Raw genomic sequence first — 17989 nt, 5'->3', positions numbered from 1 at the left:
TCATGAGGAAAATCAGCCGATTCCGATCCCTGGCCGATCGATCGGTGCATCTCTAGTAAAAACTTTACTTACATTTTTATGTCACTATAAAGGCCCCGATATACTTCAAGTGAAATTGAAGAGCGAACTGATGTGACGTCATTTCGAACAAAATCCGGCCAAAACGAAGTTCGTTTTAGGAGTTTGAAACGGCTTGCCAAAGCGAACTTTCCGGAAAAGTTCGTTCCGGCTGCAAAACACTTTCGTACTACCATTGGTCCGTGACGATTACGTCATAGGAGGTGTGTGCTGAGGCTCCGCTTTCTTTCACGCGGAACTCTTCTCCGGGTTCATTTTAGTGATGGGAAGTCCGGCTCTTTTCAAAGATTCGGCTCTTTTGGCTCGGCTCCCCTAGAAGCTCCCCATTCTACCAAATGGCTCTTCATTTAGTATCACTCAAGCCTTCTATTTGAGCCCAATTTAGCAATTGTGAATGGTTTGTGTGTTGGTAAGCAATTTTTTATTTAGTGTTTTCATAAAAGCCTTATTTTTATGCATTTTTTTGTTATTAGGCGGAGGGTGAACCAACTCCAAGGTAAGGCTAAAAGCAGCCAAATGTATTAAACATCATAAACCCGTCTTTTGGGGCAACAACCAGACATCGGTGTCATGTAGGCTAAATATGTTTGTTTAATGGGACTGAATTTGTATTTAACGTGATTATTATTAAATTGATAATTAGGCTATATAACATTTCCTTTCCACGGTTATTCAAACAGCGAATAAATTATATATAGAAAGTGAAGTGACATTATTACTAACATTGATCTATCGCGAGTTTAAACACTCTCAAAAAAACAAAACTATCGTTATAATCACTGAAGCTGTATACACTGTGAAATGAATCTCTTACTTACATTGTACGTGCATCTGCGCTTTGTTGGTTATGATAAGAGAATTTGCGGAATTCAGTCAGAGAACGCGCTTGCACTCAAAACTGATGAGTTTCAGCGATGACTCATCTGAACGCCTCTGATTGGCCAATGCATTCCTAAGCTCAACAGAATTGTGTGTGATTGGTTAAAATGCGCAACACTTTAAAAACGCCTAAAATGAAATACTGTGCAAAATGAGCAGATCTTAATTTGATGCCACAATCGACACTGTCTGTTCATTTTCACTTTGTTAGCAACAGACGTAATAGATTTAATTTATTTGTGCAGGGGCATTTTTGTCCAATTTAGTGTCATTTTTGCCCCAAGTCCCTATGGCCACAGTACCCCCTCACTGCAAAACACAAGATCCAGGGGGCGTGGTTGGATCCAGATCCAACTCCTCCCACCTTACATATACCTAAACCTACCTGTCTCCACCCCCTGATCCCTAAACCCATCTCCACCCCTAAACCTACTCATCTCCACCCCCTAGATGTGGATCCAACCACGCCCCCTGGATCTTGTGTTCTGCAGTGAGGACCATCCAGGGGGAGGCTAAGCCTTCCGCAGCCTTACACATGCCTATGTTAACTAAGCCTATGCATAAACGCAAATGACACATCACTAGTTCATTTCATCTGTCGAAACCTTGGAGGTGAGCCGCTTTATAGTAGCAAATTTTGATGAAATGAGACACTGACACTGTTTTTCATGTTTAATACGGCTGATTGCTTTTAAGCAATATATTGAATAAAGTGCCATGTAAATACACGTGACGTGACTTCACGGGAGTGCTAACTGGCAGAGCTCGTGCAAGCATACCCAATGTTGCTATCAACAGATGCTTTTTTTATTAAAAATGCTTGCTGTTCTCTCCATTTTTGTTGTGTTTATTTTGTTACTGAGAGGAAAGCACGCAGCACATATTTACATATTCATATAAACGTTGCTTTCATCAGAGTGGGCGGCGTCGGGATGTTCGATAACAGTATACCGCTGCTCACGTATTTCGAACTTCGTTTCACCCCTAAACAAAAAATGAAAAAGACCTTCGTTTTGAGTATATCGGGGGCGCTTTAGCCTTCATCTGGACAACCTCCTGTTGCAATATATATATTCCCCAATGTTTATATAATTCTCAGCCTATTGGGGTTACTTTTGCAATGATCGTTCTATCATGTAATATCATGCAAATTATTTTTTAAATATGAATCATTAAATACAAATATTAAACTCAATATTTAAAAAAGAGATTACTTAAATAGTACTAATGTACTACTCACACTTTTGGGGGTTAATTGTATATATAATATGACCATTATGTATGTGTACAAATTACAATTTAACTATTAATTATTAAATAGTATTAATATGAAATATTTAAATATTTAATTCAAAGCTAAATTGAGTCCTGCTGAATGGTTACTAGTCCATTAGTCGGCCTAGTCAGTTTAGTCCATCCATAACATTTTGCTCGTCCCTAAAATGTTCCAGTCCCACCCTCACTTCAGCCTGAGTCAGCATTGCTGCATTTGTGTGTGTGTGTGTGTGTTACCTGTTGAGGTGACAGCGTGACGGGCGTCTCTGTATTCTGTGGCTGTGAGGATTTGACGGAGTGACTTTCTGTGCAAGCTGTTACCGGAGACGCAGACTCAATGGTCTGTTGGAGTCAAGCATTAATAAATTAATAAATCTAAAATTGAAATAAAGCATGGCACATGTTGCATGCTAGCACTCTATATAGAGGATATACAGTCTGATTTTGAGATGTGCAGCTTTTTATAAACGCGTATGAATCCCAATAAATCTTTATTTGGATTCATAATTGTTTATAAACAACGTGCTGTCAATGTGCAGCAGTTTCTACCCTGTTGGGAGTGTGAATAGGGGAACAGCCATTCAGTTCAGTCATGGGAAACTCCACGCCTTTTCTCCTGAGATCCTCATAGACGGTCACGACACCCGTCAAATCTGGAGAACTACGAAAGGCATCGGACCACGCCTAGAGAGAGAGAAAGATAGAATCAGACGCCAGACACACCCAGAGCTCTGTTTGAATACTTCACAGCAAAAAATATGAACCGCATAAAGACGTTTACTCTGCGCACTAGCTGGGTTTATAAAGGGTTTATCTGGACCTGTATCATGCTCAAGACTCTGTCCTGAAGAAACACTGGGGCATTGTTTTTAGGCAGGATCGTTTGGACCAAAACGTTTTCCACAAAATCTCTGGTGGACACGTAGACGTGGAATTTGTGCCCGCAGTTCTTCACACAGGCCTCCAACACCTGCAGCAAAACCAGAAGAATGATTCCAAAGATACTGTGAAATAAGACTGAGTCGATGGTAATAACATTATGTTTGACACTTACACTCAGAGCCAGCATAACCTCTTTGAAATTCTTATTTCCCAGTATCCTCTTTTTTATTGCTCTGACTGCATCTTTAGGTCTGCAAACAGAGCAGCATCACAAAAATTATGTTATACAATGTAATATAATGTATGTTATAATATCTAGAAACTCAAAGCACCATACAGATTTGGACACTTAAGCCATTTATTATTATTTTACGTATTTTATAGAATGATAAAATTAGGTTTATTAGGTTTTTGAATGACAGCTATACAGCTCAAAATGAAGGCAAATTATATAGTGACACTTTGTGGTTGTGAAACATTATTATTATTTTTTATGTAGTTTGTTATTTTATCTAACACAGGGTTTCCCAAACTAAATAATTAATAATCAAATCATAAAAATGTCAAATTAAGATCATTTTAAAATAAAAACTGTTAAAATAGAACAATAGATTTTATTTATAGAACAATATTTATTAACTAGAACAATAGATTTTATTTGTTTACCTGCATGTCATGTGACCATTAGCCAACATCACAGACCCATGAACATACACACGTGTATTCACAATATTTTTTTCTCAAAGGAACAGTTTACTCTATAGGAATTTGCTTATAATTGATGTAGATGAGTTTGTTTCTTCATCGGAACGGATAAAAACATCACAAAGTAATCAACATGACTCCAGTCCATCAATTAATGTCTTGTGAAGTAAAAACCTATGTTTATGCGAGAACTAAATCCATCATTATCATGTTTTATCTTTAAACCGTAGCTTCTGGCCAAAATATGAGTCCATAATTCATAATAATGTTTCCTCCAGTGAAAAAGTCCATTCCCTGTTGTCCTCTCACATCAAAATCCAGCAACATATTTGTTGAGATCTGTTCTGGACTGTTTTTGCTTGTAAACGATGCTTGTTCTGTGCATATTTCTCTCCTGATTCATAAAAGATGAAAGCATTATTAAGTAATATTAGCAATATTATGGATAGAGGACTGAAGCAACGGTTTGAATATAAAAATGTCTTAATAATGGATTTGTTTATTATGTACATGCAGCTTTTTACGTCACTAGAGTAATGTCAATTACTTGTGGATTATGTTTTTATCAGCTGTTTGGACTCTCATTCTGACGGCACCCATTCACTGCAGAGGATCCATTGGTGAGCAAGTGATGTGATGCTACATTTCTCCAAATCTGATCCGATGGAGAAACAAACTCATCTACATCTTGGATGGCCTGAGGCCTTTCAAGCTAATATTTTAGGTAAAATCGATGCATATTAGGTCAAATGTCAGTTTGGGAATCCGTGGTCTAATACAATGACATTCAGACATTTTAAGTGTAGTTTAGGTGTCCAAATACAATTGGGGATGAGTTTAAAAAGAATTAATTGTCATGACCATATAAACAGAAATCTGTTGTATCTGACAACATACACACCCTTCATCTGTTTCATTGACAATGTCACAGATCTCCATGTTGAGGCCCCAGTCTTCAGACGGGAGAGAAGAACTGGTGGCATGTTCTGAGCAAGAGAGCGAGAAGCAGTCAGAGATACACATAAAGGCTTCAATCTAAACTAAAAGCCAAGGATACAACAACATGTTTTGATTACATACTTATCGTTACTTTTTGTGATGACAGATGAACCCAAAACGATTATGAAGATAACTAGTATTGTTCCCTATTAACAGAATCAACAATTAACTTTAGAAGAAACTTACTCTTGGCTTTAAATACCTCATTACATGCTCACACACAACAAACATCCCTGAACTGTCAGTCGACTGGCCTGCTATTACATCAGCAAACAATAAAAAAAAAGTTAATTTTTTTTTAATTAAAGTGCACCTCTGATGGGTAACAAAAACCTCACTGAGGGTGCTCAACTATTGTAAAATTAAAAAAAGAAAGAAAAGTTGGCACACCACGGCTCTAAAAAAAAAGCAAACATTTTTATTTCATGTTTTCACCACAGGTGATATTTTGAGCCCTGGGGCCGTATGTATAAAGCCGCTCAAAGTAAAAGTTTAGTCTTAAGTGTGTCACAATTCTAAGAATGACGTAATTTTACTCTTATTCCTAGACTTAAGAATAAGAGTGATTCATAAAGGTTCCTAAGTGTTAAAAGAGGTCTCATAAGAATCAGTCTTAGACTTTACTGAAAGTTGCTTTTAGCGTCTTTACAAAAAGTCTCCTACTCTTAGAAAAGTCCTACTTTTTACTAAGAATTTTTTGACACTTAAGTCAAAGCTTAAGACTATTCTTAAGAGCATTTCTGAGAAGTTTTATGCATACGGGCCTAGATGTCTGATGAAGAGCCATACGGGTCGAAACATCACCAGTGGTGAGAACATGAAATAAACATTTCTGCTATTACATCAGGCCATTATTGTTATCTTACTCATCAGCGGGGTGGTTTATGATTCACAACAACACTGCAGAGTTACAAACACTGAACTTCTGATGACATAACAGCTCCTTATCGTCATGAACAGCCCGGACTAACTTTAAAAAGAGTTCTTGTATTTACACTCAACTCATTCTGGATTAGAGAAATCCCACCCATATGCCGAACTGGAAATTTAAACTAGCTTACTGAGTTTAACGTGACTTGTCGTACTGTTTACAGTGCTTAAGATTCAGCATCTAGGCAGGGAAAACAGGCTTTACAACAGTATGAAAGGGCGAGTTCCATCAAAAGCTCTGTCATTTCACTGGTATTCACCCTATGTAATGATACAAACTTGAAAACCATGTTTAAAGGGATAGTTCACACAAAAATAGAAGTTCTGTCATTTTTTACCCACACTGTTGTCATTATATACACACACACACACACACACACATTATATAGATAGTGTTCCATATGGAGATGATGTGAATTAAAATCCTTTCATGTTGCACAGAAAAATAGCAGCATAAAGTGAATTGTGACCATTTTTATTTATGGGTGAACCTTTCAGTAAGTTTATTTGGGCAATCCGACAATTCTATTAATCTAAAGGAGAAATCTGGGATGAGCAGAGCACTGCAAAGATAATTTTGCTGCTAATGCGAAATTATCGTGTTTGGCTGAAACAAACAGTTCCTTCCCAACTAACTGCTCTGTGCAGCCCATTTAGATGAGAGTCTAGCTGCAATGACACTATCAAAAGAGAGGCAGAACAGCCCTTGAAATGACTGAAAAGTAGCCCTAATATTGTATTTCTTGTGAAACCAAGAGTAAATTCTGGTATGGGTTACATAACCGTTTTAATACTCCGATATAAATATTTCTTCTCTAAAGAAGAGCGACTAAGAAATGGGTCAAAACGTTATAAGGGTACACCGAGACAAACCCTCTTCGTCCCGCCCTTCTTCGTTACTATTTGCGGACAGCATTTGATTGACACACAGTTCCGCCAATCACGAACACAGCGATGGGGCGTTGAGCCTCATCTCAATTTAATCGTATCCTTTGCTGTCATCCTTAATTAAACGACGTATACGTGTTCATTTGTGTCTTGCAAGTAAACTAGCCACGAATATATAGATAATGTTGTTGAATTCGATGTAAATATCAAACAGTCGTATTGGACACATCAAGTTTAAGTACACACTCGCCTATCTGTGCGTAACTGATGCTCGCTTAAACGTATTGCGTGTGATTTGCGATCTCATCCAGCGTGTTACTCACCTATAAGTTGACCCACGGGTGTAGAAAACGGGTTTCCTATGAAAAACTCCATCATCCGAGCGTCTCTGCTGCTCAGTGTCTCGGCTTCGGGCTGATCAGCTGGAGAGCTCAAACAAACTTAACTGATTACATCATCTCTTAAAGTGACAGTAGCACTGGCGGGGATTTTTCTAAGTATACACTGTATGCTGCATACTAGTTTCATTAGTATGTAAAATAGAATGCATTACGTAACAACATAAGTTTAAAAACAATCGTATGCTATTACAGTCTTGTCTTATGACCAGCAGTGATAAGCATAGTTTTGCATGTTTAATTCAACAAGTGTCAAGTTAATATCTATCTTAAATTAGAATTTAAGAAGCTACTTTTGTGTCGTTTTAATCAAATTAAAAGTAAAAAGAGCAAATAATGTATCAAGAACAGAGATTTAAAAATTGCTGCTGATACTCACCCATCACAAGGAAACTGAAGGATGTGCGCAAACACATTGCATTGTGGGATACAGTATTCCATGCATTCAACTCTATATATGTATAATAATGTGCAACAGAAAATTCACATGTTATGCACAGTATACATACTGCATACTGAAATCATACTGGTTGCATACTGTATTCTTGTTGTTTAGAAACAGAGCAAAAATGTCTTATTAGCATGGAGTTATGCATAAATTACTGTATAAGGTGTGGTGCTGTGAAATGCAGGCCCTGCCCTAGTGTGTTGCCCACATGATTTGATTTGAGAGTTCATAACAAAAGCAGTCTGGTGATCGTTCATGGCGTGTGCGTGTGTGTGTGTGTGTGCTCTCACAGAAAACATCTGAATCCTTGGTGTATGAGATGCATTTTTTTGTCTTGTAAAGACTAGAATCAAATGATTTATATTGTAAAAATTGTCATGGGAGGTCAAGCTAATTTTGATGCATGTCAGACTTTATCTGAAATACTGCCTTGCAGCAATATTAGTCTTTTTGTCTCTAAAGGTCAACCGCTTTAGCTGCAAGCCTCAAAACCATAACCTATCCGTCAGGCCTTCCAGTTTCAGATAACATGTAGAGATTTAGCTGGTATACACTGCTGAGATACTCTTATAATAATCATAATATTTCATCTTTTGTGAGAAAGCTGTCTATTCTGAAATAAGTTTAAGAACTATGGCTAAATGGCTAAATGTTTGTAAGGGATAAGAGTTTTTCAATATTTAACAGAGTGTGATATATTTTCTATGCGCTCCAAGGCTGCATTTATTTGATCAAAAATACAGTAAAAACAGTAATATTGTGAAATGGCAGTTTTAATGTAATTTATTCCTGTGATGTTAAAGCTGAATTTTCAGCATCATTACTCCAGTCTTCAGTGTCACATGATCCTTCAAATATTATATTATGCTGATTTGCTTCTTCTTCTTCTTATGTTGAAAACAATACAGTAAAAACAGTAATATTGTGAAATGGCAGTTTTAATGTAATTTATTCCTGTGATGTTAAAGCTGAATTTTCAGCATCATTACTCCAGTCTTCAGTGTCACATGATCCTTCAGAAATCATTCTATTATGCTGATTTGCTTCTTCTTCTTCTTATGTTGAAAACCGTTATTGCTACTTAATATTTTTGAGGAAACCGTAATACATTTTCATTTAAAAGTTTGGGGTAATATTTAAAAATAAAATAATAAATGAAAAATGTATTCACAAGAATTCATATATATATATATATTTCTGTGATTTGATTAACTTTCGTGATAAACCACATGGTGGCGTATGTCTCTATGTGATTGATAGTCTGAACTTCAGTAAGACACCATGCAGACCAACACCTGTGGTACTGACATGAAATACTGCAGTTGTAAAGGTCAGAAATTCACATTACACAACAGAGAGATACTATATTTAAATGGCAGATTCTTCATTATTTTGTCATTTTGATTTCATGGTCTTAATTTGTCCTAGAATACATGTAATTTCAGATAATTCTAATTATAGACAAGAAAATTACAGCTGAACAGCATTATAATTTATTATAATTTTTTTTGGCATGTGTCTGACTGTTGATTAACATACCTGGGAAAATTTCAAAGCTTTTCACAGTTCTTCATTAGAGGCAGAACTCATAAGAACATCCTCCTGTAATGAACTTTGCCATGAATGAGTCAGATATGACTCAAGACACATCTGTGTGTGATGCAGATCAACAGAGGAAAAAGGTTGAAAGCCCCCAAAAAAACCTAAATAAATTAAATTGAATCAAAAGTGTGTAAAGACTTAAACATTGTAATAAAAGCCTTTCTATTTCAAATAAATGCTGCTCTTTTGAATGATCTTTTCTTTCCATCAAAGAATCCTGAAAGAATGTCTCATGGTTTCCACAGAAATATTAAGTGGCACCACTGTTTTTAACATTAATAATAAAAATAAATGTTTTTTTGAGCGTCAAATCAGCATATTAGAATGATTTCTGAAGGATCATTTGACACTGAAGACTGGAGTGATGGATGATGCTGAAAATTCAGCTTTGCATCACAGGAATAAATTACATTTTAAAATATAGTCAAATAGAAAACAGTTATTTTAAAGTGTAATATTTCACAATATCACCGTTTTAATCTATTGTTGATCCAGTAAATGGTGAGACTTTATTCAAAAACATTTATTTAAAAAATCACACCGACCCCAAACTTTCGAATGGTAGTGTATATCTTCAAACAGACAGTTTACAAGCTCTAAAGAACAAAATCCTCCATGAATCCATAGTCAATAACCTGTGCAGATAATGGACATAAAAACACTGAAAAACTCTGTTTGGTCTTGTCAGCAGCCCACAAGCTAGAGCCGAGAGCATTTCATAAGAGTCGATAATTCAGCTTTTCGTTTTTCAGCGGAATGTCAATAATCAACCTCACTTGACAATACTGTCAAGGCCAATTAAGAGATCTTTATTATGAGTTTAATAATCTTGACAGCAGAGGTAAACATCACACTGCCAGCAGCGAGAGGGGAAATGAGCTGGATTTCCCTACAGCTGTGGACAGTGTTCAGCCAATCAACAGAAATGTCACATGACACTGGATCCTCTGTGAGAGCTTGATGAAGAAAAATCAGCCATGTAAACGGAACCCTGATTATATTGTGCAGAGCGAGAGTCTGGTCATTCAAAATAGCAGCAGATTTGATATTATCAGCCATTTATTGCTTGTAATTTCTCGGTTCCTTCCTGCCTGCTGTAATAAGGAACCTGTCAATAAAGCCACACATGCAGTGACCTGGGTTTATTAAATAAGAGCAATGCTAGTGCTCAGAATGAGGTTTGTTGGGACTTTTGTTGTGGTATGAAGACTTTACTAATGTGAAATCAACATGAAATCACTCTTTCCACAAAAACCTGTTGAACAAATGGTCAGTGAATGTTTATCTTCAAACTTAAGATGTTGAACTACATATTATGAGATGTTTTCTTTTCTATTTGTTTTATTTGCAACCTTTATTATCATGGTTTTGTTATTTATAATGTTACGAGTCTGTAGTATATTTAGCTGTCCACTAAAAGACAATGAAGCACTGGTTCATTCATCAGAATTCTTTTATATTCATTAGTGGAAAAATATCATTTAGAGGCATGAAAATAACAATAGAAGCATGGGCACAAATAAACTCCTGCACAGCTAAGCAGCATAATACATGTCAAGTATATGTCTGTGAGCATTATATTTCAATATTTTGTTGCTGCACATATTAATACACATTTCTCACCAGTTTCACAATTTGGATTCTTTTTTTTTTTTTTTTTAAGATAAAATACTTTTAAATTATTTGCATAAACACTTTAGTCAAAACAATGCATCACAAATACTGAATGTATCATTCAGATGTTTGGGGTCGGCAGATTATTTAATGTTTTTGAAAGAAGACTCTTGTGCTCACCAAAGCTGCGCAATTTTTCAATGTAAACAGTAATGAAATATTATTATAAATATTTAAAATAACCATTTCCCATTTGAATATATTTTTAAATTGTAATTTATTCCTGTGATGCAAAACTATTTTCAGCATCATTACTCCAGTCTTCAGTGTCACATGATCCTTCAGAAATCATTCTAATATGCTGATCTGATGCTCAATAAATATTTGTTATTATTATCAATGTCGAAAACAGTTTTTGCTACTTAGTATTTTTACAGAAACTTAAATTTCTTTGAAATATCTTGTAACACTGTAAATATTTTTGTCACTTTTGATAAATTTATTGTATCTTGCTAAATAAATTAAGTTTTTTTTTACCCCAAACTTTTGAACAGTAGTGTATACAATTTGTAGATACAAATAAAGGTACATACAAATGATATGTTATTAATACTCATCCAGACCTGTATGAATTTCTTGTTTCTGTGAACCACAGAGGTATTTTGAAGAATGCTGGCAACCTTATAATTTTGGTTCACACTGACCTCCATAGTATAAAAAAATACAATGGAAGCAATGGGGAACCGAAACTGTTTGGTTACCAACATTCTTCGAAATATCTTTTTGTGTTCAGCAGAATAAAAAAACTCACACAGGTTTGGATCAACATTATGGGTGAGTAAATGATAACAGATGTTTCACTTTTGGGTGGACTATGCCTTTAAGGCTACACCGTACCATCTAATCACATTGCTAATTCTGGATGTCTCCTCGATTAGGTTAATGCAATAATTCTGCATAATATGAACATGAGTTTGGCGCTCACGCACTGCCGTCTGTTCTGAAATGTAATGTGAAAGAGTGCTTGAAAATATTGTGCTGAATCACGGATCTGAGGGCTTGTTTACTCGTCGCTGAACTCTCTCCTGTTTTACATTCACGTACAGTATCTACATGATGGAGCAGGTGAAGCCGCAGCACTCTTTCAGCAGGGTGACACCTGTCTTGGTCACGTAAGGAGACGAGGTCTGCTGGGCTCTGGACGTCATTCTCTTGTCCTTGTTGTGACCTAAAAGAGAGCAAGCGAGAGAAAGCCAGTGACCTTCTCTGAATCATTCTCAAGCATCTCTGAACACTATCGAGCATCAGCGCTGAGGTATATTCATACCAGAACATTTGCAAATATATTGGGCTGAAATTTATTTCGACAGCATTCGGGTGCCAATTAGACGAGTTGAAATTATCTGTGCACTGTATACAAAAAAATAGTTTTCAAAGTTGTAAATAGAACAAAGATTACTGGAGTACATTTGACATACTATTTCAGTCTTTCTACTTCAAAGTTTCATGTTTAATTCAGTTACTTGCTGTTTCATTGTAATTAATTGTGAAATTTACTAACTAAAATTTTTTAAGTGAAAATTGTTTCAACAATATCTTTTAAAATATAAACATTTTAATCATGACAACTCTCGGAAGATTTTAGCATGGTGATGGATATGACAATGTTAATGTATTTGGTCTTGGCGGAACAGATCTGCTACGCTGCTGCTGAATTGCTGCTGCCGTTGGTTATTGTTGTAGTTGTAGATTATTGCTGCTGTTGCAAGCAAGTACAGGAACCAACTTTCTGAATATCATCAGTTACGTTAACACCCTGTCAGAATGCGCCATCTAGAGTTTCATGACTGAACTATATATTTTTAAAAATATAAACAGTACACTCATGTGAAACATTAGCAAGACTATATTGTTACCCAGCTCTTTATATAAAGTTGGATATTTATCCACATACATACAATATACTTGCATAGGGCGATATATGATATATAGTTATATAATATAACTGCTATTATAACAACAAATCTGCCAAAATGTGATTATAAGGCATGAAGATTTTAAGATATTACAAATATTAACATCATGAATTTCTGTAAATCTGCTTTGAAAAAAAAAAGTGTGTTGTGAAAAAAAGCACTGTATAAATAAATCTGACTTGAATCACACTGAACTGAACTGTGGAATAGAGTTGGGCTGAGTTCAGATGAAATAAAATACAATGTTTACTTTGAGTGAAAAGCTCAGTTCGTAAGCTTTTAAAAAGCAGCACTAAAGATGATCAAATATTTGTATATTTTTGTGAGACGTTTCAAACTCTAACCACAACACTGATTAGTATTTGATTGAGTTCTCTCTAATTTACAGTCAAGCCTTCCCACTTTCAGTGACATTCGTGTACTTCTGCAATATTTATTCCGGTTCTGAACTACCTCATTAGTTTTGAACTAAAAGAAAACAAATGAAGACAGCTTTTTAACAGCCCGAGAACGGAATTAACATTCACGTTTCTAACAATAAGCAGATTCCTTATTAATTTCTCTAGTTTGCATTTTCCTTCAACTTGAGCAGGCAGTGAGTAAAACAATTATGGAGATGCTCAAAGAATGTATTATTATGTTAATTGCATTCAAAGCTGAAAAACTGAGGTTTAAGAGCTTGGCCTTGAGCTCACAGCACCACAGAAACACACACATACTTTTCATGCTGCACCTGTTGGGAATTTTGGTCTGTAGGAAGTCAGCCATCTCTTTGTCCTCCTCTCGCTCTCTGAGTGGAGAATAACAGGCGTCAGGAAGGCAAATGCACAAACGCATGTATAAGTCAAGATACATTTTCATGTGCACATGCCATTCAAAAATTTGGGGTCTGTAAGATTTTTTAATGTTTTTGACTGTATTTTTCATTGAATAAATGCAATCTTGTTGAGCACAAGAGACTATAAACATTATATATATATACAGTATGTTTCTGAAGTAACAAATAAATATATAATGTTTTTGAAGTAACAAAGGTTTTTGAAGTCTCTTGTGCTCAAAAAGGTTGCATTTATTTGATGAAAAATACAATAAAACATTAATATTGTGTAGTCTGTGTGTTTTGGGGAAAAAAGTCTTACCAAGGCTTCATTTACTTGATCAACAATAGAGTAAAACAGTAATATTGTGAAATATTATTACAATTTAAAATAACTGTTTTGTATTTAAATACATGTTAAAATGTAATTTATTCCTGTGATATTAAATCTGAATTTTCAGCATCATTACTCCAGTCTTCAGTGTCACATGATCCTTCAGAAATCATTCTATTATGCTGATTTGCTGCTTAAGAAACATTTATTAATTTGATCAATGTTGAAAACAGTTGTGCTGCTTATTATTTTTATGGAAACCGTGATGCATTTTCCCCCCCCAGGATTTTTTGATGAATCCAAATTTTTTTGAAATAGAAATCTTTTATAACATTATAAATGTCTTTGACATTTTTGATCAATTGAATGCATCCTTGCTAAATAAAAGTATTAATTTCTTAAAAATCTTACTTACCCCAAACTTTTAAATTGGCACACAAATACCAAGGTTTGTTAATGGAATGCACCTGTGCCTTTATAAAAGCACATGTCAGCATTTTTTGCCACTAATTATTCATATACTGTATAAACTGTATACTGTATCAACTCACTAAAGCTATCATGCATCATTACAATATTATAAAAACACATCATTTGTGAATAAAACTGAATCTTACTCTGAATCTGTTCTAACTTTAATATATTTCAGACTTAAATGAAATAAATTAAAACTGATTTTTGAAGCTTTTTACACAAAATCATGGCAAATGATCCTAATTTTTAACCTAAATATCACACTAAGCTTTCTGCATTTATATATTTTCATTGCGATACTATTCTGCACGTTTATTAAGCCACCGTTCTTGTTCAGTTATTGTTTGCTCCCCACAATGCCACAAAGTTTAACAATTTTTTCAGTCCCTAAAATGTAAACCCAACTCACACGCAAACAACTGTGAAGTGAGACACCCAGCATTAACCAAACATTCACACTCAAACTCCAAACAATCAATTATTCTCTTAGCACATCGGTTTAGTGTGCAAACCAAGAGTGTTTGACATCTCTCTGTTTTTCACTGTCTCTCTCTCTCTCTCTCTCTCTCCACTATCCATCCGTGTAATAACTGCTTGTCATGTGGGTGACGGCGGCTCATTTATCCCAATAAACTGTGAGGATTTCATTCGTGTTGGGTACTGATGCGTGCGTCACTCACGATTACTCACACACACACACACACACACACACACAGTCGTGAGGTCTTGGCAGATGGCAATCAGCCCAACCCACCGAAAAAACACATCTCTTTTCTTTTTTTCCATTTCTTTCTTGCAAATCAATCTATCTGGTCTCTCAGAATCAGAGCCGCTGGGACCATCTGTGAGTGTGATGTGAGGTGTGTGTGTGTGTGACGGTTGTGGTGAGGTAAGGGTGGATTATTGGCTTCAAGTGGAGGGTAATTGGATTGCAGTATCTTCACAGATGAGGGAACAGCCACAAGAGGCACAAAACACATTCCTGGGGCCGATAGTCACGCATGCTAGCCGGCAATCTAAAGGGTTGTGGCCCATGTTCCTGTCGCTGAAAGCCGGCGGCTCTTTAAAACTGACCTGAGCCTCTCAAACTCCATGTCGTCCACTAGAAAGTCCCGCGTCTCTACCAGCTTCTGGATCTGTTGAAGTAGTTCTTCCTCACGCTGTCTGTCCTCATTTGACTTGTCTTTGTCTGCAAAGCCCCCCCCCCCCCAAATATTGCCTTTTGTCGTGAAGACAGGAAGTCATTCTGGTTTGGACCAACATGGGCTATGAGTAAATGATGATAAATATGATAAAAAATCAAAGTACATCAAAATTCTGATTTCACAGATGAGTCAGAAAGGACCTGAAGGTCTCTGAATAAATGGACATCAGTAGCACTGGAATGTGACTCGTTTCCCACAAAGCATTATTATCTGCCAGTTTGGATAAATAACCTCTTCTGTGCACACAAGCTTTGTATGAACTTGTGAAATGAGGTTTCAGCAGTAAACAAAACGTGGTGTAGGCCTATGCTTCATTTGTGCATCTCCTTGGAAACAGGAGACCTATAGTGAAGTATGTCACAACTATGTTCTGAAGACAGGCTGACATGAAAGAAGGAGGAATGATGCTAATTAAGAGAACCAGATGTTCTTCAGCACTGAGAATGAGATCTGTATCATCTAACAGGCTAAATGCATCCGCACAATATTAATGCTTAATATTCTGGTCCAGCATTTTTTGGTCAACATACCTGGGATGGAAACCAATCCCCCCCCCCCCCCCTTTAAAACCGCAATCAAAATCCTCAGTTTAATTTCTATGAAAATAAATGCAAAAGTGATGTCAAACCCTCCCCACACTGTCCTTCATGCTGCAAAACATTTTCCAATCAAGTCAGAAATCAAGGTACCGAGCTAACTGGGAAAGTTATCAGACATTTGGCTGAGGTTCTGGCAAGGTTGTTTTAAAATTATGAACAAATGTCTTCCGGTAATGTTAACAGAATGTTAAAGCAGCACTATGTAACTTTTTCTGTGTTCAAAATTTGCTAAATGTATATAATGAGCGAGTACATCATGAATTCATCTTCCAAACCGCGTTTTTGTCTTATTCCGAATCACTACGGTACACTTATAGTAAGTACTTATATTTGGACTATTGTAGCCTGATCGGGTCGTCGCCGCTGCGGAGTAACACATACCTGCGTGAATCGCCATAGACATAAACTTAGAGAAGTAGCTCCGGTTGGAATGTTCTTCCGCGGGATGTGTGCAGTTCTGTTTATTAACCGCTAGAGCGCCAAAAGTTACATAGTGCTGCTTTAAGTTGTCAGGTCTGTAATAATGTTCTCAAAACATTAGCACATTATTTACACATCGTTCATGGTTCATTTTTCTGAAACACTTTAGCAGTTTTTTTAAAAATTACTAATTGTTACAGAATGTTCAGAAAACAGTAACGATCCCATAATGTTCGCAAAATAATAAAATGGAAAGTTATTTTAACATTCGGATAACCAAGAAAAAACATTTTTAAACATTTAAAAAAATGGACTCTTTGAACATTCAGAAATAATGTTTTCATAACTTAATAGGAATGTTAGCAAAATGTTCATTTTGTTAGCCGGGTAAGTGTATAGCTATACCACGACTTTATCGAAAAGAGATTTTTCTGGTTGATGCCAAAGTAGTCTCTGTTCAGCAATGAAATAACAGATAATATGTTTTGCTAGAGATAGTATTCACATTCCTGTCATACACACACAAATAACAATGCAGACACATACATTTGCAGTTTATGTTCAGCTCCGGCAGACACATATTACTGCCATAACAGACAAATCTCACTTGCAGGGCTTCTGACAGACTCCCATCAGACACTATTGTTGTTAATAAATGCACTGAATCCCTTTATCAGTAAATGTCCTCAACAATTTCCCCTGCTTTTATCGCATCTAGGCCTGTATCTCCTGCTCTGATGTTGGCTACACATAATTTGTGTTCAAAGTGTTATTGAATAAAAAACAAGGAATGACAGTCAATGTGACACTTTCTCTGATTGTTTTTTTAAAGGCATATCTCATCCAAAAATGAACATTTTGCAGAATACCCATGCTGTTTTTTTCCATATAATGAGTGTGAATTGTCCTCATCTGCTTTCATTGTATAGCTAGTTTTGACAATTGACAATTAATAATGATGATACATCTGTGTGAATACACCTTAACAGCAAGAATATTGTTCATTTTATTTTCATGTCCCAGGCTTATCCCGTCAGTTCTGTGTCTAAGAAAATACCTAGTTAAAATGGTAACTGTTGACAGAAAATGAGTCATTTGCCCCATAATTACCTGATGATATTCAGATATTCAATACAATCAATGTTGTAGAAAATAACACTGAACTCAGGCATGTGGTATAGCATGGTATATGGTATTTTTTATTGGTTCATGTCAGCTTACACTGCATTATGTGATCTTATGCATCCTTAACTGTGTTGCATTGCATCATGGGACATTTACTTAAATTGTCTGTTGATGTCTAATTGTGAGGAAGTGTTATTATGGAGTATGGACTTGTGTTTTGGCCAGAAGCAATGATTTAAATTTAAAACACCTAAATAATGGACTTGTTTCTTACAAACACAGAGCTTTCCACATAAAAAAATAAAAATAGAGATGATGCTCCCACGATTCTGATATATATA

General features: G+C 35.9%; 1 protein-coding gene and 1 pseudogene across 1 annotated transcript in view; both read right to left on the bottom strand.

Annotated features, from left to right (window-relative positions):
- LOC107728723 (target of Myb protein 1-like) overlaps positions 1-7417 on the bottom strand; it is a 16028-nt pseudogene extending 8611 nt beyond the window's left edge.
- Positions 7418-11494: 4077 nt separating this feature from the next.
- The window catches only part of LOC107728717 (uncharacterized protein C16orf45 homolog), an 18109-nt gene continuing 11614 nt past the window's right edge, over positions 11495-17989 (bottom strand). The window contains exons 2-4 of the mRNA XM_016539007.1: positions 15374-15518; positions 13394-13464; positions 11495-11926 (exon numbers count right to left, since the gene is read on the bottom strand). Of these exons, the coding sequence (XP_016394493.1) occupies positions 11808-11926; positions 13394-13464; positions 15374-15518 (335 nt within the window). The 3' untranslated portion in view covers positions 11495-11807. The remainder of the gene's footprint in view (positions 11927-13393; positions 13465-15373; positions 15519-17989) is intronic.

Source organism: Sinocyclocheilus rhinocerous, unplaced genomic scaffold (genome assembly GCF_001515625.1).
Source record: "Sinocyclocheilus rhinocerous isolate Xijiao unplaced genomic scaffold, SAMN03320098_v1.1 scaffold463, whole genome shotgun sequence".
NCBI classification, from domain to species: Eukaryota; Metazoa; Chordata; class Actinopteri; order Cypriniformes; family Cyprinidae; genus Sinocyclocheilus; species Sinocyclocheilus rhinocerous.
The sequence above is the reverse complement of the archived record's forward strand: the minus strand, read 5'-3'. Positions and strand labels throughout refer to the sequence as shown.